A 27,927-nucleotide genomic window follows, 5' to 3' on the forward strand; every position below is an offset into this window, starting at 1 on the left:
GGGAGACTGAGCCTTGAAGAATAGGAAGAATTCAGACAGGAACGGAAGGCATGAATGGAGATAAGCCTATGCAGGGCCATTTACACAGTCCCAGAAGGAAGTGTGGATAGGCCATTTTCAGGAGGCTGATGTCACGTTATGTAGGGTCCTAGGAATTTGGATTTCATCTTATAAATGATGGTGGAATAATTCAAGGTTAAATATAACCATCATGGTTGTAGTACTATAAAAATCTTTACTTTGATCCTAAAGGGGATAACACCATTTTATTTTTCCCATTCAACAAATGAAGAGTCAGAGGCTCAGAGATTTTGGGTGAATTTTCCAAGATGTCATCACTAGTAAACGAGAAAACTGGACATCTAATCTTGGAATTCTCTCTCGGTACCATTGCTAGGTCTGTCATACCTGTCAAACATTTTCTTTAGGATGATTAATCTAGTGGTCTCAAGAAGAATGGGTAAGACAGGGGCCTCTACTTCATTAGGGCAGGTGTGAAGTGATGAAGGCTTGGACTGAGAAGCCCAGTAGAACAATCTAGAAGAGAGACACTAGGGTGGAGTGAGGACAGGGAGCACTTAACAGTTCCAGGGAAAAGGAAAAGTGGCAAGGTGATCACACAAGTCTTCTGTAATTATTGTAATCTGATAATATTCTTGCTTTTCTGAATGCCATGCCTTCCATTCTGTATCTAACTGGATTCATTAAGGACAATCACCAGTAGCTGACTTTCTAATTCTAAATGTATAGGCCATCCCACCTTCCTAATTTGGTGAGAGAGCCAGGAATTTGAAGATAAAACTCTGCTGTGTGATTACTGTCGTGACCAGGGATAACTATCAATTTCCCCATCCTAACTTTCAGTGTGATTCCAGCCTGATAATCACACACACTAATAACAGATTCCCTCTGGGTTGCTGGAATTTCTCCTGGTGTTCCAGGTGGCTAGTTCAATCTTGTGGATGGCTCTATTTTGATTTAGGGAGAGACATGTTGCTAAAAAAAAGTAGTGTCTATTTGAAGCCCTAAATTCTTCTGATCTGTTGGGGCTGAAGCAAATGTTTTCATGCCTTGGGAATCCCTGTAAGTCATTGGAATTCTTAGATCATTGTGTTCTTAATAACAAACCATTCTTTTAGTTTGAAACATACGTTCATTGTGAGCCAATTGATTCTAAAATCATAATATTTTAGCATGCCATCTTGATTTTCTTTTTCATTTCACTTCTTACACAATGACTCTTTCTCTTCCACTTCACAGCCAAACCCTGGGAAGAGTTGTCTATACTCGCTCTGTCTTTCACCCACATCTTTAACTACATTTCACCTATGGTCAGCAGTGACCCCATATTGCTAAATCCAAAAGGCATTCTCCATTCCCATATTGCTTGACCTCTCCCCTCTTACTAGTATTTTGAAATGATAGACCATTTCCCTTGAAAGATTCTTATACTTGGTTTCTGCGTCACTCCATTTGTTCTTTTGCGTCAATTCTCCTTGTCCCCATATCAATCCAACCTCAAGTCATAATGATGTTTTAGATGTCTCTCTCTAGAACATGGGAATCTCTGCTGGCGCCTAGCAGGCACTCCATGACTGACTATGGTTGGGTGGGGTCTGTTTGCTTCATCGTTGCCTCTCCTTTGGACAGTGGCAGTGACCTGCACCCTGGTCATCGTGCACCGTATTGGTATCCTTCTCATCCATTCTCTACACAACAGCCGGTTGGAGTTATTTTAATGGAAATGAGACTATGGTCTCTGGTCACAACTTGCTTCCACCACTCATACCCCTGCCCCAACCAGTTTGGAATCTGTTGGTGTTTTTTTAATTATATTCAAAACAAAAACTAAACTCCCTCAAGGCCCTGTGTTGCCTGCCCACTACCTACTTCTTCTGCCTCCCCACACACCACACTCCCTGGGGCTGTTTTTGCTCTACCTTCATGAGTCTTTCACTTCGTCAAATGTACTATACTTGTTTCAGCCATAGAGCCTTGACAATGGTGCCCCTTCTGCCTCCCCCACATCCCCTAGTTAATGTGTCCTAATCTTTCCCATCCCAAATCACTCATCCCTTCCTCAGGGAGGCGTTCCCTGAACAATCTGATTAAGTCCTTGCTGCTGTCCTATAGTGAGATTCTCCTTCCCAACACTGATCACAAGTACGAATTTCCACTTTTTGTGTGTGATTAATGGATAGAACTGGTTAATCTGTGACCCATGTATTTTATAGAGTGCAAAATAATTATGGGAAAATATTTTCATCAGGAGGAACCAAGAATCTTTCTAGACTGTTCTAGAAATGGGTCAAGGCTCAGTATAGGAACTAGGGGTTGGAAAGCATAGTCAGGTTTCTGGGCTTAGGAACATGGGCTCAGCTTCAGGTTGACTCCATGCCTCTTATTATCAACCTTTGTTGTTTGTTTTCCATAGTCTTTAATTTTATTTTTATATTGGTTCTCCCCTAGGAATGGCTGAGTTCCCACTAGAACATTTTAAAGGCACCATTTTTCCTTTGATGACAGGCATTTGGGCGGTTGGTTATTTGTGGCATTGTCATTATTATTATTAGGCTAAGCCACTTCTCCCAGCCAATTTCTTTCTTTCTTTTTTTTTTTTTCTGGTGAGGAAGATTGGCCCTGAGCTAACACCTATTGCCAATCTTCCTCTTTTTGCTTGAGGAAGAGTGGCCCTGAGCTAACGTCTCTGCCAATCTTCTTCCACTTTATATGTGGGACATCGCCACAGCATGGCTTGATGAGTGGTGTGTAGGTCCACGCTCAGGATCTGAACCTGCAAACCCTGGGCCACCAAAGCAGAGCATGCAAACTTAACCACTATGCCACCGGGCTGGCCCCCCAGCCAGTTTCTTTGTCAGTAAAATGGAGATAATACCTTCCTCTGTGAGTTTTTATGAATATTCAATATGTAAAATGTTCAGTACAGAGACCATTATATGTTCAAGTCTCAATACATGATAGCTATTATTATTGTTTTCAGATTAATATAATTTTCCTAAATTACAATTAATATTTTACTGGAAATAGTTTAAACTCTTGGCATCCGTAATAAATTCAGCAATTCCCTGAGTATCAATAAGCTGTAGTAGTTTCAGTTCCAATCCTCTGCCTAGGGAGATGTGTAAACATTTATAAGCCGCAGTTTTGCTTTGTGATGCATTTTGTATGGATTATCCCACGCATTTTATAAGGACCGGCTCCTATTTGGTTTGTTCTATTTGAACTTTGATCTTTTCACGTTGGGAAATGGGTCACACAGAGCAGAAAATATTAAGCTTCAGCTTTGTAGGTTACAGTCTTCCTGTGCATTCTTTGCTGTAGAAAAGGACTTACCTTTATGTGAATAGTCTGTGGCTTGTCCCTCCCTAAAGATGGCTGTTCATATCAGGTTTGGTACCATGCTCTGAGATCTAACTAGGAATGACTCTGAGTTGCCTGAAAATTAATCAGCCTGATTGTAGGCAGTGCAAAGAGTGACACATCCCACCCTTTCTCCAAATTATTTAGCCTCTGGTTAGGATTGAATAAGGCTGGTAAGCTCAGGGTAGGCCTGGCTAATTCTTGTCTGTTGGGCAAAGCCTGACGGCAGAGATGAAAAGTCGGGATGTGGAGAGAAGCCAGACACCAAAAGCAGGAAAATAAAGGTCCAGTTCCCAGAGGCCAGGCAGAAACAGAAGCTGAGTTTGGGGCTGATGCCAGAAAGCAGAAGACGATGAATTCCACAGTGAGCCAAGAGAGCTGTCCTGGAAGAAAGCCTGAGCTCTGAGCTGGCCTGCAGTGGCTTTCTAGGAGCACTTAGGGCCCATTTGTGCATATGAACCTGGCTCATTAGATGACCGTGAGCAGAGCTGGCCTCCTACGTGTACTTCCATCTGCCCATGATGGAAGCTTCCATCCTTAGCACAGAAGGGGCCCTTTGAGATACACATGCATCGCTTTTCACTGAAGCATACAATTAGGACTTGGTTTGGTAAGCTAAAGATCACAAAATAATGAGACCTTTAATAAGAGAAAGGATGTAAACACAAAATATACTGGAAACATTTTCCTTAGGAAATGCCTCACAGCGTATCATGTTGGTGCAATTACACATAAGATTGATTCAACCTTAAAATGACAAAACTCTGTTTTCATAGGGTTCAGAGTGTTCATTCAGGATCTTAAATAGGTTGCCAGACAATGTGTGCAAAAAAAAAATTTCTTACTCCTCCCTTCTCCCCTATAAAATATCTAACCAAATAGAAGTATAAACTCTGTCCACACAGGTGTGATATAAATGACTTCTTTACATTCTCTTCACATTGAATAATCACGGCAGTGACCTGGATTTTTCTTGTCTGCAAAGTAAAATATATTCAGAAATCTTAACATTCATCTTAACAGTTGACTTTGTATTTTTAGAACTTGTGTTTTCCACACTTATGGAATTCACAACTGACTTTAACAATTTAAAAAAGACAGGGGCCAGTGATGCTCTAGATCACTAGGAGGGTCCTTGAGAGGTCAGTTCGGTCACAGCTTTGTGCTCCTTCAGAATGGCATCTGGAGCCACCCAGGGGGTGGAGTATCTCTCCTTTTTTCAAAGACTTCACAACTCTGCTTTTTCATAATGTAACTTCTAGTTCCAGTGCTGCAAAGTGATCTCATTTTCCCTTTAGGAGTCTTAGTATGAATTAAAATGATAACAGGTCACTAGTTCATTATGAAAAAGCCATAGCCCTCTCCACCTTTTGTTTAGGCTACTCCCCGTGTCAGGGAAGGCCTGAAGCAGATAACTGTATTGCCCTTGATGTCTTCTCCTTCAGTGCCCATCTACAATCAATCACCCAACTTTGATAGTTTCACATCCTAAATATGTTTCAAATCTCTCTACTTTTTTCTATCCCCTACCACTACTCTGGTTTAGGTTACTGTGGTGGTTAGTTTTATGTGTCCCCTTGACTAGGCTATAGTACTCAGTTATTTTATCAAATGTTGATCTAGGCATTGCTGTGAAGGTATGTTGTAGATGTGGTTAATATCTACAATCAGTTGACTTTAAGTAAAGAAAGTTACCCTTGTTGGTGTGGGTGGGCCTCATCCGATCATTTGATGTCCTTAAGAGCAAAAACGGAGGTTTCCCAGAAAAGAGGAAATTCGGCTTCAAGACTGCAGATCAATTCCTGCTTGAGTTTCCAGTGTGCCCTACAGGTTTTAGACTTGCCAGCCCCCACAATTGTGTGCACCAATTCCTTAAAATAAATCTTGATAGATAGATAGATAGATAGATAGATAGATAGATAGATAGATAGATAGATGGATGGATAGACAGACAGACAATTCGTTCTGTTTCTCTGGCAAGCCCTGACTGATATAGCTATTCATCTCTTAACTGGTCCTCTGATTATCTATTGCTATATAAAAAATTGCCCCAAAACTTGATGACTTAAGACAATGATTTCATATTCTCTCACAGTTCCATGGGCTGACTGGGCTAAGCTGGGGAACTCTTAATCAAGGGCTTTCCTGCGGTTGCACTCCAGTGATGGCTGGAGCTGGAGTCATCCGAAAGCTTGTCTGGGCTGGACATCCAGGGTGGCTCACTCGCACAGCTGGCAGTTGACAGTGGCTTTTCCTAGGAGTTCAGCTGGGACTGCCATCTACAGCACCTTCAAAGGAGCCTCTGCACGTGACTTGTGCTTCTTACAACGTGGTGGCTGGATTCCCTGAGGAAGGGTCCAAAGTGTGAATGTTCCGAAAGACCCAAGCAGAAGCCAGGCGACTTTTTATGAGCTTTGGAAGTCCTAGAACACTACTTCTTCAGCATTCTCTTGGTCAAAGGAGTCATGAAGACCAGCCCAGATTCAAGGGGAGGAGTTTAGATTTCACTTCTTGATGTGAGGAACAACATGTGTGTATAGGAAGAGAAGGAATTGATAGTGGCCATCTTTGGCGATTATCTCCGATACTGGGTAACTGCCATATCCTCCTAACTGATCACACCACCTTTATTCAGAACCCCCTAATCTGTCCTCCTCACTGAAGCCAGGGTGCCCATCCTAAAACGCATATCTCATTGTGTCACACCGTACCTAAGACCTTCAATGACTTGCCCTTCCCCAGAGAAGAAAGCCAAATTGTTCCCCTTGTCTTGCATAGAAGACTTTTCACAATATAGTTCTGCAGCATTCCCTACCTAGTACTCTGTCTCCCAAGCCAGACAGAATGTCTTTCAGCATTTTGCCTGTTCCATGCCCTCTCTCTGTCTCCTCCAGACTTGCACACTCTCTGTTCTCTGCTTCTCCTTCGGTCTTTACCACTCTATCTCTTTCTCTTGCCTTGCCTGGCTAACTTCTACTCATCTTTTGGTTTTCACCTTAAGCTTTGCTTCTTCTGGGGAGCTGAGCCCTAACACCCCAGGTTTGGAGTGGCTGCCTTCCTACGTGCCCCTCCCCTTGGGTGTGCATGACTGTGGAATTGACTTAGTTAAATTTGCTTTCACTTTGCTTTATGACTGCACCAGCAAAACATAAACCTGTGATTAAAGGTTCAAGCAAGTGGATTGTTCCACTCAGAGCAGCACCTAAAGTTCTGTAGTTTATGCAGCTCTTGGGCAGTGAGTAAGGAGCCCAGACCCAAACTGTGGGCTCCCGACCTTATACTGGCAGGCGTGTCGGTATCAAAGGTCCGCCCTACTGTCACAATAGGAAGTTCCCATTGGGCTGCAGTCTCCCTCTTCCAGGTGGCTTTTCCTATGTAGCAGTGGTACGCAGCAGGCCTGGCCCGGCCTAGCCCAGCTCCTCACCCTCTGACCCCCCCTACCCCTGTTGCAGTGTTGGCCTGATGGGATGATGTAATTGTTGCTCTTGTCTCTTTCCCACTAGACTACAAGCTCTCTATGGGCGTTCCCTCTGTCTTTTTTCTGTTATATTCCTGGGAACTGTTATATTCTGTTATATTCACTGAGAACAGTGCTAAGAACTTGATTTACTGAATAAATGTACACATGAATGAATGAACGAATGACGTCTTCAATCTACCCTGAACACTGTTCCACATCACTAAACTTGGTTCCTGACTACCCTCTTGGTGCTTCCTGTTCGTATCTGTTCTCCTTTGTGTCAGACTCTATCTTTTTCTTAGGAGCTATGCTGCCTGGGCAGGAAGTTTCAGCGTTGGCTTTGACTCCATGGACCCCAGGTCCCAGCCCTCAGCCCTTTAACCTGTCTCTAGCGGGGCCTTCCCTGGCCCACCTACAGGAGGCATCTGGACACTGTTTTACTCTTTTATGCAGATAGTCATGAAAATTCAGCATAATTTAAAAATGTTTTATCACATTTTACAAAATGTCTCAAGATGTAGATATTTTCCCATAAAATCCAGAGGGTTCATCAGCATATCTTGTGACAGTGGCTACGTGGGCTGTGTCGGTGACTTTTTTCCCTCTGCGTGTCTCTGTTATGGTTTATTTGTGTATAATAAGACAACATTTAGGAGTATAGAGCAGTGGTTAAGGATACATGGACCTTAAGACTAGGCTTCAAATCTCAGTTGTGTCATTTAGTAGCTGTGTGACCTCAGGCAAGTAACTTAGCCTCTCCGTGTCTCAGCTTCAACATCTGGAAAATGAGAATAAAAAATAATGATATGATAACGATAGCATTTCCCACATAGGACTGTTATGGGGATTAAATAAGTTACTGTGTAAAGTGCTTAAAATAATGCCTGGGACATAGTAAGTAATACATGCACGTATTTACTGTTATCATTTCTGTTCTGCTTTTTATATTCCTATCTGGACCTTTATCTTGCGTCAGTCTTTCTGGCCCCTTTTCTATCGAAGGTTCTGTGTGATTGTATGAGGGTTGGCCTTTCTCACTGGCTGTTTCATGGGTCTCTGTGTCCTTGTTTATGTGTGACTATCTTCTACCTTCTGTCTCTCTCTCATTTTTCTTCTTTGGTTCATGCTATGTCCATCATTTGCTTTTTTTTCTTGGTTTCTCTACAGTTTTAGTTTGTTCTTTCTCTTTAAACTTTCTGCCTTTCTTCCACAGTTAACCCTAATATAAAAACTGAAATTTGAACAATATTTTCTGAACTCATGAGTTTTCTATTCCCTTTTCAAAAAGTTAGAAACCTATGAATACACTCTTTTCTGTTGTCCTTTGTGTATACAACCTTCCGTTGATTTTCTTTCCTTGTGGTTCAGTGACACGTTATACAAAAAAGATTCCCCATTGTGTTGACTTCTCCTCCTCGATCATGGTTAACAAACCGTTAATCAGCTTGATTGCTTTGCTCTGAAGCCTTCTTCTATATTTTCCTCATCTAAATTGTTCCGCCCCAGTGCAAGACAAGGGCATGCCGGGGTCTCTTATTCATGGAACACGGGACGCTCTTGGTGAATGTTTGTGACATGAATGGCTTCCATGGGGAACATTGGGGGTTAAGGAAGACGGAGAAGAGCATCGTGTCATGGAGCCATTGTCTCATCTCCTGGCAGCCTTCTCATATCCCTTAGCCTTGTGCTTTCATCTACTAAATAGATCTCGAATCTCCCCCCACCCCACTCCTGCCCTTTTCACCCTAAAATCACTTGCTTTTAATCTTTAATTAGGTGAACTCTAACAACAGCCTCCCAGTCCCCCTCAGCCAGCTTTCCTCTCTGTGTTCTCCTTCCGCCATCATCCATCCTCCATTACCTGAGAGATTATTCCAAACAGAGGCTCATTCGTTCATTGAACATGTATTTATCCCGTGCCTCCTATGTGCTGCGTGCTGTCCTAACACCTTCATGAAATCTTCCCCTTACCCTCAGGCTAGTTGAAGTGCCCATTGTTTGTGCTCTTATCATAACCTCTTTATACCTTCATCCATATTATATTGAAATACCAGTTACATTTTGTATCTGACCTAAGTAAGCTACCAGAAGGCAGGACCCATCCATGCTTTATTCAGATTTGTATTTAATAACTTGTAAGTTGTAATCCTCATGACCTTGAACCATGGCCATCACCTGATAAATTGTTCTATACATTGGTCCTAGATCTGTATCTTGGAGTTAAGCAGGATAAATCTAATTCCTCCTAAGTCTGTGCGATATTTGAAGACATCTATTGAATCCCCCTGATCTGTTCTTCTCTGGTCTGGACTATTGGTTCTTTGTCTGTCGTGGATTTCAATCCCTCTACCAGCATAGCTGCTCCCTCCAGACAGGCCGTAGTTTCTCAATGTGCCTTTGAGAGCAAAGACCCAAGCACACTGAGTGTGGTTTGATCATCACAGAGTAGAATGTATCTCCCCTTCTAACCACTCTTAGTTTCAGATCACATTCAAATTTTAGTAAACCAGTGCACGTGCTGAGTTGTATCAAGTCAATTTGAAACCTGCACATCTTGTTCACTCCTTAAATGGCCTCTGACCAGGGGTGACTTATGCTCAACCTCCGATACTAAATTATTATTTCTCTCCCACCTTCTCATGCTCCTGCACCACAGAGCTGCACATACAGGCCCACACACAAACACAGACTCACACAGAGTCCAGCGCAGTCGCTGGGCTTGAAGACTGTGCATAGAGGCTGGGCTGGGGGTCTTTTTCATCATGTGACATCAACGTCTACTTAATGTGAAAGGCCCTTTGAGCTCATAGTGCTTTCTTATTTATTTTAATGTGCTTCTAATTATGAACTTGAGGATTCTAGAAAAATCTATTGAGTAGTAAGATGTGGTTCAAACAAGAACATTTTACTCATTTAATCTCCCCCCAGTTTCTTTGTACGGAGCATTGTACACGATGGGACTTTGTAGGACATCGACTGAGAGTGCACTTTAGAAAAAGGGTTTGAATCTTGGCTTTACACTTACTATCTTACAATTTGTAGGGGAGGAAAAATAATTTCCCCTCTATCCTTCTGAGTTCTCGGCTGAGACCCCTGTAATAAAAGACAGATTAACAAGAGAAAAACAAACAGAGGTTTATTAACATGCATACTTCATGTATACATGGGAGGCATCCAAGGAAAGTTGAGTAACTCGCAGAGGTGGCTTAGAATTCAGACTTAAATACCATCTTCATAGGGAAAGGGGAAGCGGGAGGGACATAGGCCTCTTGGGGGAGAGTAAATGATTTTTAGGAAAGATGAATGAGCCTTTAGAAGAATAGATGGGAGCTATGATAGTTTGTGACAAAGTCTGTCTGGGTGATGTTGACCTCTAGTCTCTTCTCCAGTGATAAGACTTCATCTTCCTTCTTGATGAAACTGCCCAGCAGGGGGTCTGTGACAGTTGAGCTCCTTTTGGAGGATCTGTCTTTAGGCAGAGAAGGGGAGTTCAGAGAAAACCTCTCCTTGCATTTGCTGTTTTTCAAGTGCCCACAGCTCAAAATAATCAGTGTACCAAATCAGCACATTTTGGGTGAGAGGATGTATTCCGCTACCCTTCCTATTGGAAGGTATCTTTTTTATTTTCTTCCTTACTAGATCATAAACACCCTAAAGCCAGAGACAATGCTTATTTTATTCACCAGTGTGTAGACAGCATTTTTCACAGTGCTCAACGCCTACTTAGGTGCTAAATAAATATGAATGAATGAATGAATATGTGATACGTGACCTACTTAACTTTTATAGACCTGAGTTGTCCTCAACTATAAAATGAGTGTTAACTGTACCTATTTTGTAGGGTCATTGTAGGGCTTAAATGAACTAATATATGTAAAGTTTTAACACATCTTACGAATGCACTAAATATTTGATATTGTTATTATTAGTCAATCAATGACTTATATAGCATAAAGTAGGGACAGAAGAAAGACCAGGGGCCTCAATCGGAGGGAGGCAGTTGATGTATGGCTTGGCCTAAGCATGCTGTGGTTTTGGTGAAGAAAAAGAAATAAGACTGTTTTAGAATGATTAGGATAGCAAATAAGTGCCTTGAATTTCTGAAGGTACTTATATTTTAAAACTCCTTTTCCTAGGACCCTCATTAGAATCTTGGAGAATGGATGCCAAAAAAGCTAGCTCTTGATTAATACTTAGAAAGTGCCTGTAGCCTCTGCTTCACTCTGACTGCCCCACATCTCATTAGAGAGTCTTAGAGAGTTTGATAAACAGGAGAGATGCCTGTGAGCTTGGGCTGGGGCAGGGAGGTCATTAGTATTCAGTGTCCTATAGTGTCTTGCACACTGTAAGCCTTAAGCGGTCATTAACATTTCATGGAAATCCAGGAAGCATCCCGTTTAGAACTGAAAAAGATTTTTGACCTGAGACTTGAAATGAATCAAAAACAAAAAGGAAAAAAGTAAAAGCAAAGGAAACACTCAGTGCCTACAGTTAAAGAGAAAGGCATTTCCACAATCTTAACAAAAATCCCTTCTCAAAAATATATCTGTTAAACCAACTGTGACGCCAAGATGAGTTTGCACATTTTCAAGTTCTGTCTTTATGGATCAAGGCTAAAAGTACTAAGCCAGATTCTCCCAGGACCAACCTACTTCTTGGAAGTTAAGCACTTTTGAAAGTATGTGAACTCTTTTGCATTTTGGAACTCCATGCAGTACAGAGAGCCCTCGTTATTTCCTGAGGGTGGAGGGATGTGTGTTCTCCTTTTGAAATTGGATTATATAAAGGAAGTTGCTGAATGTGTGAAACAGCAAAGGTTAGATCATCATCAAGCCAAGGGTTTCTTTTCAGTTTAGTACTGGGCACATAGACACGACCACTTGGTAACCTGGATCCCACGGGGGACCCTGTACTTCCTCCATGTAAAATGAGAGCCTCAAATGTCTCAGTTACGAAGAGTTTGAAACATTTATGTGTAAATTGTATGGCAGCCTTTGAGTTGTGTCTGGGCAAGTTTTCAGCAAGATGCTTCGAGCATCCTTTTGGGAAGCACTATGTTGTTGTGGTGCCCTTATGGACAGCATCCTGAAGGAAGAAGCTCACATGAGAGCATTAACCCCCAGTTACAACATACTCCAGTGTAAACTGCAGAGAATTGAGTGTGAAAAGACACAGGCTGGAGTCATTACAAGCTGTGTGCCTTGATCATGTCACTTAACCTCTCTTGTCTCTAAAATGGGAATTTCTATCTTCCTGGTTGTGGTGGGAATCAGATGAGGTAATGGGTATGAAAATGCTCTGGAAAGTGTGCAGTGCTTTACAAGTGTGAGGTTTGTGCATGCTGATCTGGTTGGACATTTACTATCGTGGAATGTGAAACTACACATTACAGACAATTTAGGTCTCACAGGAACAGCATGTTTTCTAGCATGTTAGTCCGTTCAGGCTGCTATAATAAAGTACCATAGACTGGATGGCTTATAAACAGACATTTATTTCTCGCAGTTCTGGAGGCTGGAAACTGGATATCAGGGTACCATCATGGTTAAATTCTGGTGAGAGCCCTCCTCTGGGTTGTAGACTGCTAACTTCTGGTTGTATCTTCACATGAGGACGGAGAACAGAGAGAGGAAGCAAGCTCTCTCCCAACTCTTATAATAACACTAATCCCATTCCTGAGGGCTCCACCCTCGTGACCTCATCTAACCCTGATCTTTTCCCAAAATACCATCATGTAGGGGGGTAGGGTGTCAACATACGAATTTTGGGAGGACACAAATATTTAGTCCATAACATTCCACCCCTAGCCCCCCAAAATTCACATCCTTCTCACATGCAAAATACATTCATCTGTCCCAACAACCCCAAAAGCCTTAACTCATTCCAGCATTAACTCTACAGTCTAAAGTAAATATCGTCTAAATCAGATATGGTGAGACTCTGAGACTTGAGGTACTATTCATCCTGAGGCAAATTCCTCTCCAGCTGTGAACTTGTGAAACCAAGCAAGTTATGTGCTTCCCGAATACAATGGTGGGACAGACATAGGATAGACATTCCCGTTCTAAAAGAGAGAAATAGGAAAGAAGGAAGCAGTGATGGGTCCCAGGCAAGTCTAAAACTTAGCAAACTTCATGAGATCTCAAGGCTCAAAATAATCCTTTTTGGCTCAATATTGTACCCTCCAGGCCCACTGGGGTGACAGTCCCACCTTCTCAACCCGCTGTGGTGGTGGTCCTGCCCCTGCAGCTCTGCTGGGCAGGAGTCGTGCCCCCAGGACTTGACCAGGCACCCTACCCCCATGGCTTTGGGCAGAGGCTGTCTGGCCTGTTGAAAGCAGGTCCCCCCTTTTGAAATCGAGGAGGCAGCCCTGATGATCTCTGAATCACCTTTGGGGTCATTCTTCCCTTCCCTTGAAGAACAGTGCATGTTTGCAGCCAAATAGCCCTATGATTCCATCCTGTAGAATCCAAGAAGTCCACCAGCCTCCTTCCTTCCTTCCCATCTTCTTCCTCTTCAGTTCAAACTGGCAGTTTTCCTGCTGGATGGCTGGTTAAATCTGTGGTTCACACCCACACTAATCTCTTTGCCAAATGGATGCTTGGCCACACCCTTAGTGTTCTCTCCTGAGCACACTTTCTCATTTTTTGTGATATGGATATGCAGAGAATGTTCCAAATCTTTAAATTCTGCTTCCGTTTTTATTAATAATTCTGTCTTAAAGCATTTCTCTCTTCTTGCATTTTACTATAAGCAGTCAGGAAGAACCAAGCCTCTCCTTCAACATTTTGCTTAGAAATCTCCTCAATTAAATATCCAATTTCATTGCTCACAAGTTCTACCTTCCACAGAACACTAGAATTCTAACACAATTCAGCCAAGTTCTTTGCCATTTTATAACAAGGATTGCCTTTTCTTCCTTGTCCGATAAAATGTTCCTCATTTCCGTCTGAGACCCCATCAGAATGGCTTTTACCAACCATACATCTATCAGTATTCTGTTCATGATTACAAAGGTATTCTCTAAAAAGATGGAAGTTTTCTCTGCTGCTCTCCTCTCTTCTTACCAGAGTCACCTTTAAAATACTGTTCACGGCAATCTAGGCGTTTTCTATCATGCACCTAAAACTTCTTTCAGTTTCTACTCATCACCCAGTTCCAAAGCCTCTTTCACATTTTTAGGTATTTGTTACAGCAGCACCCCCACTTCTTGGTACCAATATCTGTATTAGGGTTTTCTAGAGAAACAGAATGAATAGGATATGTATAGATATATAGAAGGAGATATATTTTGTAAGATTGGTTTATGCAATTATGGAGGCTGAGAAATTCCATTATCTACCATCTGTAATCTGGAGACCCAAGAAAGCTGCTGGTTTAGTTCCAGTCCAAACCTGACAGCCTGAGAACCAGAGAAACCAATGACGTAAGTTCCAGCCCGAGTTTGAAGGCACAAGCACTAAGGGGCCGATGGTGTAAGCCTTGGTCTGAATCTGAAGGCCTGAGAACCGGGAGCACCGATGTCTGACGGCAGGAAAAGGTGGATATCCCAGCTGAACAGAGAGCAAATTTGCCCTCCACCACCTTTTGTTCTATTCAGGCCCTCAGTGGATTGGATGATGCCCACCTGCTTTGGTGAGGGCTATCTTCTTTACTTAGTCTACTGATTTGAATATTAATCTCTTCTGGTAACACCCTCACAGACACACCCAGAAATAATGTTTTACTAGCTATCTGAGGTTGATTTGGCCCGGTCAAGTTGACACATAAAATCAACCATCCCTTCTAGTTAATACCGCCAGAGGCCTTCATTTCTTGACGTCGCCCACTGTTTTTACACAAGAAGGGGAAAATTTCCATGTCCATTACTGTGAACATATCTAGCGGACTTTAGAGTCATCAAGGATCAGAATTGACTCTTTTTAGGGATGATGGGAAATAGAATAATAGAGATAAAATTCCATTTTGTTTTGTTTATTATAAGCAGCTCAGCTTTATACCAACACTGGCTATTATAGGAGTCTCTACTACATGGATGAGCTGGGAGGTGACAAAGAGCATAAATTTATAATCCTTCCACTGAATATAAAGGCTTAAAATGTCCCGTTAGTCAAGCCCCAAGGTGGGCTTCAGAAATGACATTTTGGATAATTACTCTGATATTTTTCCTGGGAGGTTATTATGAGTGATTAAATGTTTAAGATTGATTTTTGATAGTGATTTTTTTAAAAGTGCAAGGGGGATGGCTAAACTAACTCTAAAATACTACTCCAGCAATAAAAAGGAACAAACTACTGATACACAGAGCAACATACATGAATTGCAAAAACATTTATGCCAGGAGAAAGAAGTCTTACACGAAAGCATGCGTACTCTACGATTCTGTTTATATAGATTCTAGAACAGGCAAAACTAATCTTTGGTAAAAAATAATCACAAAATGGTTGCCTCAAGATGAAGGAAGGCTGGAGATAGCCTGAGAAGGGCTATGAGAGAATTGTCTGGGGAGGTTGGTAATATTCTATATCTTGATAGGGGATTGGGTTACAGAGGTGTGTGCATTTGTCAAAACTCATCGAATGCACTTATGATTTTATTGTACCTAAATTTTACCCAAAATAATGATATACATGCTGAAGTGTTTAGGGGTGAAGTGTACTAATATCTGTAATTTGAATTGCAATAACTACAATAACAATGGATTGATGGATAAATACACGATAAGGCAAATATAGTAAAAAGTTAATTGTAGAGTCTAGCTGGTGGTTATTCAAATGCTCATTGTCCAAGTCTTTCAACTTTCCTGTAGGTTTGAAAATTTTATAATATAGTGTTAAAAATATAATTTCAGAAAAAATCTATTAATATGGATAAATGCAAAGGGTACTCTGGTTAGTGTTTTTTGGTGATGCAGTATTCTTTTAAGCACTGAATATCCTTCAGGAAATTAAGTTGCTTTCAAAGGTAAATGAGATTTCATTACATTACCTTTCTCAAAATGCTGCGTAAAAGAGAAGTTTAAAATTATAAACACATAAGGATTTCTGAGTTTGCAATGTGTCACATGAATTGTTATGAAATTAAATTTATAATTAAAAACTACTTAGTATCATGTTTTTGACTACACATCATTTCATTTTCAATTTTTTGTTGTGTTCATCTCCGTGAACTATCTTTTAGAAATGCTAGGGGTAATAAGCAGGTGATAGAATTCAGATAGGAAGAGTGCACTATTTTAGTGAGGTAAGTCAACTTATAAGAAGTGTTCTTGCAAGTCTTGACTTTGGGGTACAAATAATATCGCAGAGCTGACTTTTCATACCCTGAAAATTATTGGAACTCAGGAAGACTGGGATATAATTCAAAATGACCGTTAACAGATTACAGCATTGTATTTTTTTCAAAAGGACAAAATTCAGTAGGAACGTGTACAGAAGTACACCCTTCAGGACCAAAAACCAGTAAAAAAGTGTGGAACGAGGAAGGGCCAGTTATGAATGTAGGGTGTCAGCATTGACCACAGTCAGCTCTGGTGGCTGAATCTCCACTGTCTCCGGTGCTCTGATTGCATCCAGCTTTGATATATATTTTTAACTAATATGAAGAAATAAGCAGGTGTTTAAAGAGGAACAAAATGACCAAAATAATGAAAAACTGGTCCTAGGAGGAAAATATGAGAAAAGAAAAGAGGAAATTCTATAAACTCTTCAAGATTGAGAAGGTTCAATTTTTGCGTGATTACCGTTTTCAATTACGTGGAGAGTTTTTATGAGGAAATTCTACCAAAGCTAACAAGGGGAATGGATTTAAGTTAAGAGATAGTCCAGTTGTACAAATGGAAGAATCTCTTGACTTCAAAGTTGATTAAACTCTGGAATAATTATCAAGAGATGTTATGGAATCCACATCCCTGGAGAATCACATAAACAGAATATAAATTCTGAGTGGTTCTAGATTCCGCTGGCAGAGGGTGGGGGTCCACGCAGACGATCCCTGGAAGGACCTTCCTGGGTCTGCGTTCTAATGATAACATTTCACTCTACAGTAATAGTTTCGAAATATAGCTTGGTACTAAATTACATTTTTCTGGGCTCTCTATAAGGAATGGCAAATTTAAATTTGCTTCATTTAAAAATTCATTGTATTCAATAAAAAAAAATTTCACTGTGTTAATGTACAGCAATGCAACTACAGTTAGCAATACTGTATTGTATACTTGAAATTTGCTAAGAGATCTTAAGTGGTCTCACCTCCAAAAAAAGTTAAAGAAAAAGAAAATAATAATAACCATGTGAGGTGATGGATATATTAATTAGCTTGATTGTGGTGATTATTTCACAATGTATATGCATACCAAAACATGAAGTTTAACACCTTAAATATAAACAATTTTTATTTATGAATTATATCTCAATCAAGATAAGAAAAATCACTGTATTGAATAATTCTACTTTTCATTGGATTTTCTCATAATAAATAATTACATATTTCTTTGTTGATTATAACTATTCTTAATTTAGTTTCTGTACTTTATTATATAATAATTATAATGTATTCTGTCATTTTTCTCTTTAATGTTATAACATTATCATTAGAAGGAAGTTTTTATATTTCAAACCATTGTGTTAACGAGTATTTCTGTTGGTAAGAGAGTCCGTACCTGCGAATAAGTATGTTTAATATTTTTTGCTATTTTACCCTACCAGGTCACCTTGCCCCACCCAGGGCCAGTCAGAATGGAATGAGATAAACATATCATCTTTGTGAATGATTTATCTTCTTTCTGAAAGTCAATATGGCAAAATCCTCTTTTGCATTTTCCATTGTAGTCTCTACTTTTGGTTTCTTAATCTTATTCCTTGGCTCCCTTTTATTCTTATCCTTTGCAGAGCCAAACTTGCTTCCTGTTGTGATGCTGTTCAAAACTTCATTGTTTCTCAAAATAACACGCCAGTTGGGACTAACATGAGTTATGAGGTGGAAAGTAAAAACGAAATCCTAATTAGAGAGAACATTTTTAATATGTTTCCAGTGGTGAGTAAAGATTTGTTGTGGTTCATTTGTGTCACCATTCTAGGTGAATTTTCTCTCACTTTAAGTTATAAGGTATAATAATGGAGGAGATCATTCATTAAAATACCGTACTCTGTTTTGTTGTATAAGATATGTATTGAGGTCTATTTTAAAAAGGCAATTTTGAATGCAGGGTGGCTCTGCAGGGAATGGTATTTATATCTTAAATGATAAGCTCTCCCAGTCCTTGAACTTCATGACTCATCCTTGAATGAGATGAGGTACTTGGGCGTTCTGCATGGTAATTACTGGGGCCTGGGGAGATGACCATTTTTCACCTGGAATAAGATTCTTTCAGTTGTCAGTTTTGGTGACTAAATCAATTTCTTCACAATGAGCTGTGGGTTTATGTGGCTCATCTTTGGGAAGTAAATAGGTGAGAATTCATGGTCGATCAACATAATCTCTATAACACAAGAATTTTTGTCTGCTGTGTTTGTTGATGTATCCCAAGCTCCTGGAACATTCCCCAGTACACATATTGCACTCATTACGTATTTTTAAATAAACTAATGAGTAATGATGCAGTATCATTAAAAGAAGAAACTTAACCTTTAACGTAAATCCAAACTCGGGGGATATTTTTGTTATGAAGAACATCCCATAAAATATATTCCTTAGAGTATATAGAAAAGATTCTCAGGAATCTTTTCACGATTTGATTAAAAACAATTAGACCAGAGCTGGCCAGGTGGCGTAGTGGTTAAGTTTGCACACCCTACTTCATCAGCCTGGTGGCCTGGGGTTCACAGGTTCAGATCCCAGGCGCGTACCTGCACACTGCTCATCAAGCCATGCTGAGGCAACGTCCCACATACAAAATGGAGGATGATTGGCAACGATGTTAGCTCAGGGCTAATCTTCCTCACCAAAAAAAAAAAAAAAAACAGCAATTAGACCAAGTCAATATGGTCAAAAATGGGATCACTTTGTATAGCAGTTTACCAACGGTCAAGTACTGGATTCTTACAATTAATTTCCTTTTGTTGGGCCTTTGACTTCTTTCAACTAAGTTATTGTTGGCCTTGTAAGTTGTTCCAACATTTTTTTTTATATATTACAATTCAAAGGAAGAATAATTTGCTAGGAATGAATGAGAAATAATAGAAAATGAGGGAGAAAAAATATTGTAAATTTTCTGGAAGAAAAGAGGGACAATGGGCCAGCCCTGTGGCTTAGCGGTTGGGTGAGCGTGCTCCACTGCTGGCGGCCCGGGTTCGGATCCCGGGCGCGCACCAACGCACCACTTCTCTGGCCATGCTAGGGCCGCGTCCCACGTGCAGCAGCTAGAAGGACGTGCAGCTATGACATACAACTATCTACTGGGGCTTTGGGGGAAAAAAATAAATTAAAAAAAAAAAAAAGCAGGACAAAACAATAACTCATAAAGCATTCTAAAAATGTCCTCATGGTACATTGAAATGACCAATAATTGAAAAGATAATAACTAAAGAATAACTATATTCCCTGTCAGGGAAAGCCGTGGAGAGTTCCACAATGAGCAACTCTTTTACCCATGCAATTTTTGTTAGTGTGTTCCTTGACCAGAACAGAGGAGGAGCAGGTATTTGGCCTCTAATTGGCACCTTGAAAAGAATAACGACATAGGCTTGATAATTCTGTATGCAATTAACAACAGTATCCGTTTTCCAGATTTATACTGGTTTTGAAATATTCCGTGGAGGAAATTCTGAAGTCAGGACAGTAACAATTGCAAAGCGAGGTCACTTTTCTGTGTTGCTTAGACATTCCCTTTCCATGGATGTGGCTCCCAGGGAGGCTGACCTTTTTCTCAGCCTTGCTTCTTACACCCCCACCCCGCTCTGTCCTGCTCTGTTCTGTGGTGCTCAGCCCCGGAGAACTGCGGGGCACCCAGCATTCTGCTCGAAAAGGAAAACAACAAAGTTGGTTTTCAACCAGAGTGAGCAACAGGCAGACAGCTGAGTCGTTCAAATTTGCATTTTCTTCAGAGGTTTATCTTAGGGAATGATGAAGTTTGTAATTTCTTTAAATTCTTACTGAACATGAGATCCCAAAGCATATGGATGTTTGCCCCCAGTTGACCAAGAAACCAGAGAAAAACATTCATTATTTTGAGTGCTTTATTGAAGATATGTTTCCCACAGTAATCTTTTCTATTGGACCATAAAGAGTGTATTTGCGTTCCTACTCTGTCTATGAAATTCAGAATTTATTGTGGTAAACACCATCTGAAGAGTATAAACAGAATTTACAGTAAACACAGTCCGAAGATATCTTGAGCTAGATGTTTAGTGACTCGAAATAGCCTGAGGTCTCCAGGAACCGTTCATTTAAGAGCCAAGCACGATGCCGCTAGGCACTGCGGCTATAAGGAGAAATAAGGCTCATACTTAAGTTAACATCCTGTCATTGAATGTGAGAAGGTGTGTGATGTGTGTGTAATGGTTAAGAGCATGCAGTCTGGAGCAAAGTGCCAGAGTTTGAATCTGCCATTTTCTAGCCGTTACTTAAATCCGTGCCTCCATTTTCTTATCTGTAAAACACTCATAAGGTTGTTATGCAGATTAAATGCTTTAATAAGTTGTGTCCTTGGAACAGTGCCTCTCCCATAACAAGCACAATGTGATTTTTAATTTTGTGTGTGTGTGTGTGTGTGAGGAAGATTAGCCCTGAGCTAACAGCTGTTGCCAATCCTCCTCTTTTTTTGCTGAGGAAGATTGGCCCTGGGCTAACATCCGTGCCCATCTTCCTCTACTTTATGTGGGATGCCTGCCACAGTGTGGCTTGATGAGCAGTGCATATGTCCGCGCCCGGGATCTGAACCCGCAAACCCCGGGCCGCCAGAAGTGGGGTGCACGAACTTAACCACTACGCCACTGGGCCAGCCCCTATAATTTTGAATTTTTAAAGACAAAACCTAGCAGTGCTGAAACAGAGTTCTCTCTGATTGTTTGGCCTCTCCCAGATCCCGCATCAGGAACACATGGCAGTGATGGCGATTCAGGGGTCTGTTGGGCTGCTCAGAACCACATCAGCCCTGGGGAGCTGCCAGTGATGCTGGTGAACTGGCTTTGGGCAGGAGGGTGCCCTGATTTGTAGCATTTGCTGATTTCAGTGGTGTAAATACCCCCACTGTGGCCGATGTTAATTTACCTATGGCTTAACAACCAGGTCACACAATTCTTGAGTATTTACCAGTTAGCTCTCGTGAACTTGTGTAAGTGGGCTCCAGCACAAAGCTGGCGGCTGCACCAGGGCCGGCCACTGGGCCAGTAAACACTTATTGAAAAGTCACTGCATACATTGCACCGTGCTAGGTTTGCGATGAAAGATGAGAGGAAATTAAAAGTAATAAACACCCTCTCTGCCCTTGAGGACTTACACTCAAATTCTAGAAACAGAATAGGTGAATCAGGACCTCATCACCATGGAGGATGAGCTGGCACCCTTGCTTCTGGTCAAGGTCACGTCGTTACTTTAGGGAAAGTGACCAGCAAAGGAAAAGTGCGCTGTTGAACTGAAAAGTTATGTTTCTGACTGGGGAGGATTTGGTGCAAGTGGAAAATCTTGTGGGGTAGGTAAGTTGGGTCCTTGGAGGAAATAAAAGATTCAGGCCTTGGAAATTAATTTGAAATATGTCAGCACAGAGCTGGTAGACCTTCCTGAAGCACTCTGGCTGGTCATTTGCAGAGATGGCAGGCATAAATCTCCTGTCATCGCTAAGCCTGAGGTCTAACTATTTAAGAAGCACAGGAAACTTTCGCTACATTAGCTATTAATTTTATGCCCAAGAATAGACAATTTAGTGCTACTTTCTAATTGCTTCATTTTCTCTTTTTTGCTGAAAATGTTCCTGTTTTTTGGAAAGGCATAACGTGGGATTTTGCCATTCTCATTTTATTTACTTAATTACATGATGCAAACTTTATTACATTTTATATACAAGTATATTCTATTTTGTAATATTACATTATATTGTTTATGATAGGATGTATATTCCTCTCAAGAGAATTGCAACTTAGTTTTACAGGGTTTTTTATTCTAAATCATAAGTTTATCAGCATGTTGTGGTGTTGTGCTACTTCTGTTTGTTCCTCTTTCCTTAGTGTGTATAAAAATTCAGCTACCTGAGTTAAGCTGATGATGGTGTTTGTGGTTCTAAAACTAAAGATATTTCATGATAGTTTTTCACTTTCTCCTGATAGTCGCAGCCTTTTACGGAGTCCCCTTACAATCAGTGCGCGGTGGTCGGAAATGGGGGAATTCTGAATAAGTCTCTCTGTGGAGCTGAAATAGATGAATCCGACTTCGTTTTTAGGTAAGGCCTGTCAGGTTGGTGTCTTTGCAACCAAAGACCAGTCGGCTGTTTTAAAGCGATAATGTAAAGGCGCCCCCTCTAAATCTTGACCTTTGAGCTGTGTTGCTGAAGTCTACAAATTATCTAGGTAGGCCTTCCTGGAGTGTCAGATGGATCATGAGTTCCTCAGAATGCTGATACCAGAAGGATAAAAATGTGCTAGGGTCACTTTTCAGAAACTCTGGGTGAAATCATGATGAAAGAGAGTCTGCACTGCAGGACTTGTCAGAGCTTTCAGTGGATTAAGGATATCATAGCTCCTTGAGAAGGACTCTAGAGAGCGACATTTCCCAGGTTCCCCTGACCTTGAAAACTTCTTCTTCTTCTTCTTCTTTTTTTTTTTTTTTGCTGAGGAAGATTGGCTCTGAGCTAACATCTGTGCCCATCTTCCTCCATTTTGTATATGGGACGCCACCACAGTATGGCTCGATGAGCAGTGCGTAGGTCCACACCCAGGATCCAAACCCGAGAACTCCAGGCTGCCAAGGCGGAGTGTGTGAACTTAACCACTACACCACCAGGCTGGCCCCAAAATCTCTTTTTTTTTTAAACAGAGCATCTCAAGAAAGTTTTATTCTCGGATAATACTTGGGAAAATGCTGACCTAGGCATTGTACAGCCATGCAACATCATTTATTTAGTTCTCTGTTTTGAAATTTAAAAAAAAAAATTTGTGCAGCTTCTAAATTCTGGTCTTTTAAAACATTTATATCTCAATACCAGCTAGCTTGCAAAAACAGAAACAAAAGGGGTTTCTGTGTGTGCTTATACTAATAAGCCAAGCTACAAGGCATCTCCACTTTCAGAATGTAATGGGAAGGTAATTCATCCCTGTTGAGGACGATTTCAGTTGAAATGCACCTTTTCAAAAAGTAAGTCAAGGGGCCAGCCCCGGGGCCTAGTGGTTAAAGTTCCATGTGTTTCGCTTCAGTGGCCCAGGTTCATGGGTTCAAATCCTGGGCTCAGACCTGCTCCACTTATCAGCCATGCTGTGGCAGTGACCCACATACAAAATAGAGGAAGATTGGCACAAATGTTCGCTCAGGGCAAAACTTCCTCAGCAAAAAGAGTAAGTTGAAATCTATTTCTTCCCATTTTAGGAGCACTGATTTCATCCATCAGAGGAGATCTTTTGATCCTTATCGATTTAATGCTGCCCTTATTAGCAAATGAAAAAGAAACACGATTTTGAATCAGTAGCTCCCCCTCACTTTTATCTCATTTTAAAATTTTATGCTGACGGTAATGACAAAACAACAGACCTGGCAGTCCAACAATTATTGAACATGTTCCCACGATTAATGTTAAAATGGCGAATACCCGGATGATTTAGCCATTTTGTTGAAGTACTCAGTATGAAAAAGCCATAACGAAGATAAATAATTTGTCTTGTAATAGACTTTTTATAGACCTAAATTTCTAAGACATCTGTGCTGAGTATTAAAAATCCATTTTACTTTATAGCAAATACAGGAAATACAACAAGTTTAGGTTTAAAAACTAAAAAAAAAGAAAAATCTCGACAGCTACTTATATTTGCATATATTTCTAGGTTCTGCATTGGCTGATGCCAGGTATTTTTCTGAATATAGAATTTCCTTTGAAGTTAACCTCCAAACTGAAAGCAAAATGAGGGCTAGTAGTCATGGTCAGTGTCATTAAAATTTATTTAATTTTAAGCCTGTATTATTTTGGCTATACACATTCAGAGTTAATAAAAACAATCTGGAAACTGCGTATTATTATTTTTTTTTCATTTCAAAAGTTTGGGAGCTCTCGGTTAAGTGTGTAAGGAGGAAGAATAGGCAACGAGTGGCTTTACTATGTTACTGTATGTATACAATACCCAAGATTTCCTTTAGGAGTTTCCTATGATACTTTATTGGAAATCACCTTTGATTCTTCAAAAGAGTATGAGACTGTTCTAGAAAGTAGATTTGTTACTGGCACCCCACTAATGAGGGCATTTCTGTGCCCTATTATCTATAATTAATATTTAGTTTTCCCAAGGTGCTGTATTTAATTATTTTCTGATGTATCTTTTTTATTAATGAGAGAAGTACATGTTTCATTTATTCGTATGTTTCATGGAGCGTGGAATAGAATACTTCAGCCTCAGCCATATCGCAGAACACATCCTTCCTTAGGAAGCAGTCAGAGGTGGTCTCTTTGTATGTATACCTTTAAAAAAATGGTCTACTTGAAACTCTGTAAATGATACTTAGGGAGTCATAACCAACTTTCCTTTTTTTTTGTGACAGGAATATAATTACTCAAAATTACAATTCTTAATTTGTTTTCCAATTTAAAAACAAATTAGTACTCAAAAGAGGATGAGAACATCAGTATGAAAACATCATTACAAGAACATTAGGGTTTTATTTATTAACAGGATAATTTGGTAGAAAAACCATCCATATGGGAATCAGGAGATTTTGATTTTTTTATATAGTCTTTGCTTCTGACAAGTTCTATAACCTTAGTCACAATGCCTCAGTTTTTTTAAATCTGTAAATTGGTGATCATACCACTGTAGGAATATAATCAATATAAATAATGGTAATTATAATAAAAGGATTGTGAACTCTTCAAAAATTAGGCAAGGTGTAATTGTCATTTCTAGTTTTGTTACTTATAAAAGTCTTAATCAATATTGAAGGCATTTATCAAATTTTCATATTTTAAGCAATGTTAAAATGCCAAGTAAGAGTTCAGTACTTATTAAATAGTTTTAAATGGAAATTAGATGGATTCTGAGGCTCCCTTAATAGCCATTATTTTCTCCAATAGAAGGACAATGATTGTATGTGTATGTGTAGATTCTTTTTTTACAAGTTGTGTTTTGTGTTTACACAAGATGTGTACTTCTTTTTTTACAAGTTGTATTTTGAAAACAGTTTGCCTTCCAAATTTCAGGTGTAACCTCCCCCCAACCACAGGAAATGTTAGTAAAGATGTTGGCAGTAAAACCAATCTCGTGACTGTAAATCCCAGTATCATAAAACTAAAGTAAGTACTTCCAAGTTACATAACTGTTGAAGAATATTTTTTTTTCACTGTTTAACATGTTTATTAGTCTGAGCACTAATCTTGTTGCTGAGACTGACTTGCAGTACAGCTGCAATGGCTTTTTGGGAAAATATGTAAGAATACATTTGTAATTTTTGACATTCCATCAAGATTGTGGCTCATAAGAGATATGATCCATGGTACTTCTAATGTCGTAAGCTGAATGTTGCTAATCAAATGAGATTTTATTTATCTCTTCATCCTTTTTAAAAATAGTGAAGTTAATTTTTTCAATTTTCTTTGGGAATTTTATATTACTCTTTTTTTCTTGGTAGCACTTTCTTGATAAACTTAGTAGTTTAGAAACTTCAGAGAGTAAGCTTTAGGAGAACCTGGCAAAATCAAGTTTTCACTTTGGATACTTTATTACTAAGAAATAATCCCCTTATTTCATTTTTTGCAATGTAACTACTACAAAATGTTGGTTATTAAAAATCTTATACGTAGTTTTACCCCATTTTTTTTCATCAAAAGTGACTAATAATTGTTATTAATAGAATACACCCCTCAAATAATTCTTGTTTGTCTTGAGAGAATAGAAAATATTGTGCTTGTCTCCCAAAGGCTTATTCTCTAAACACACATAATTGTACTTACAAGTATATTTATTTACTAAGGTACTATTTGAATCAAACATATAGAGCTATCACAATACATGGAGGACATTTAAAATATATGTGTGTTTGTGTGTGTCTATATATATGCATATAGATATTTTAGGTTTTCTAAAGGAAACTTTTATTTTATAACAACATGTATAAAAGGTGCACAAATCACAAGTGTACAGCTCAGTTAATCTTTTTTAATGTATAGATATTTTAACAGTGTGTTATGTTTGAGAAAACTTTTCATCATTATAAATTTACAAGGTGTTTCTGCGTCAGAAACCAAACTAAGAAAAAAATTACTGAGTTGGAAGATAAAATTAATACAAGAAATATATGTCCAGTAAGGGTATCGCTCTGTAAGAAAGTAGAAGTGAAAGCCTCCATATACCAAGAAAGAGCGATGTAGGCCTAGCCCTTGATATTTACATGATATGTACTTGCAGAGTTTTCTCTGAATCCACTGTTTGTCTCTTTCATATACAGTGATAGAAATGGTTCAGTTTTTTGGCCACTGGTAAATTCAACCTCATGTTACAAAAACTGCTACTTTGATTACTATTGCTGTTATGATGATGATTTTTTAAAAATTCGGCAGATACGGGAACTTAAAGGAAAAGAAAGCATTATTTCTGGAGGACATTGCAACGTATGGAGATGCATTCCTTCTTATGCCAGCGTTTTCCTTCAGGGCCAACACTGGTGCCTCTTTTAAAGTGTACGACACACTGAAAGAGTTTAAAGCAAGACAAAAGGTGATATTTTTCCATCCCAAGTACCTGAGAAATCTTGCCCTTTTCTGGAGAACTAAGGGTGTGATGGAGTATCGCCTGTCCTCTGGCCTGATGATCACAAGCGTGGCGGTTGAACTGTGTGAGAACGTGAAATTGTATGGATTTTGGCCCTTCTCGAAAACTGTGGAGGACACACCTGTCAGCCATCACTACTACGACAACAATTTACCTAAACGCGGTTTCCATGAGATGCCCAAAGAATACAGCCAAATTCTCCAACTCCACCTGAAAGGAATCCTCAAATTACAATTTAGCAAATGTGCAATAGCCTAAGCAAAGTGTCTTAAAATGGGAATCGTTTTAATTTAATGCAGTAGGTGAGTAACAATGTTTCCAAACATTAAAAGAGGTGTTTGTAGGGTATACTAGGAAGAGCCCCCAAACTTGGTTTGAACAAAATTCCCCACTAAGTGTGCACCCTCAGCAACTCATTCAGTCATTCTGATCTTCAGTTTTCCTCCCTGTAAAATGGGGACCATGATATCTAACTCCTATTAGGAAAATGTGATGATCTGTGAAAACTCTTGGCCAAGTATTTGGCATGAGTTAGGGACTCAACGAATATTTCCTTGTTGATATTTACAGCAGCCATTTCCACCCTTACCAGACTGACAATAAAGGGATGCTGTCTTGGAGATCCTTTCTGGAGAGAATGGTGAATTGCTAGTATTTATTGGGGTTCTTTCTCTGGCAGGCCTCTCTATTATCAATAATATCCTTCTCATCTTTCTTCCTATCTTAGAGAGTAAATATAAGAAAATTACGTACTTATACAAGAAACCCTTGGTTATTCAGGAGTGAAATCCTTCTTTTCGTATGGTAATGTGCCTGCTTCTGATTACCTTCACTTGTATCAGCTGCGATGACACCACGCATTGGTTGGATTTCCAATTCTTTTCCTCCTTTATCTACATTTTTAAATTGCTCTTTATAGTTTATATTAACTTCCTGGCTCACTCTTAAACCTTTTCTTCTGCCACTGAAGGGATCTGCTTCAAGGATCTGCATGGTTACAATACCCAGTTTTTCTTATCTGTTGCCTTGTCTATGGGGTCACTCATTCAATTTATTTTTCTTTTTTGATTATTGAAAAGTTACTTCAAGCCAGACCCTGTAACAGGCTCTGTGAAAGGGACATAAAGAAGACTAAGTCCTGCAGAAGGAAACGGATGTGCATATCATCAACTATGATATGGTACAATAAAT

At 39.8% G+C, this 27,927-nt stretch overlaps 1 protein-coding gene across 1 annotated transcript in view; it reads left to right on the forward strand.

The window, feature by feature from the left end:
• The window catches only part of ST8SIA6 (ST8 alpha-N-acetyl-neuraminide alpha-2,8-sialyltransferase 6), a 116,912-nt gene extending 89,300 nt beyond the window's left edge, over positions 1 to 27,612 (forward strand). Inside the window, exons 5-8 of the mRNA XM_087420900.1 lie at positions 17,731 to 17,875; positions 22,102 to 22,214; positions 25,170 to 25,262; positions 26,526 to 27,612. Coding sequence (XP_087277026.1) covers positions 17,731 to 17,875; positions 22,102 to 22,214; positions 25,170 to 25,262; positions 26,526 to 26,994 — 820 coding nt within the window. The 3' untranslated portion in view covers positions 26,995 to 27,612. The remainder of the gene's footprint in view (positions 1 to 17,730; positions 17,876 to 22,101; positions 22,215 to 25,169; positions 25,263 to 26,525) is intronic.
• The last annotated feature ends 315 nt before the right edge of the window (positions 27,613 to 27,927 follow it).

The sequence above is a fragment of the Ceratotherium simum genome, chromosome 32, assembly GCF_057802395.1.
Source record: "Ceratotherium simum simum isolate JZ-2026a chromosome 32, ASM5780239v1, whole genome shotgun sequence".
Lineage (NCBI taxonomy): Eukaryota > Metazoa > Chordata > Mammalia > Perissodactyla > Rhinocerotidae > Ceratotherium > Ceratotherium simum.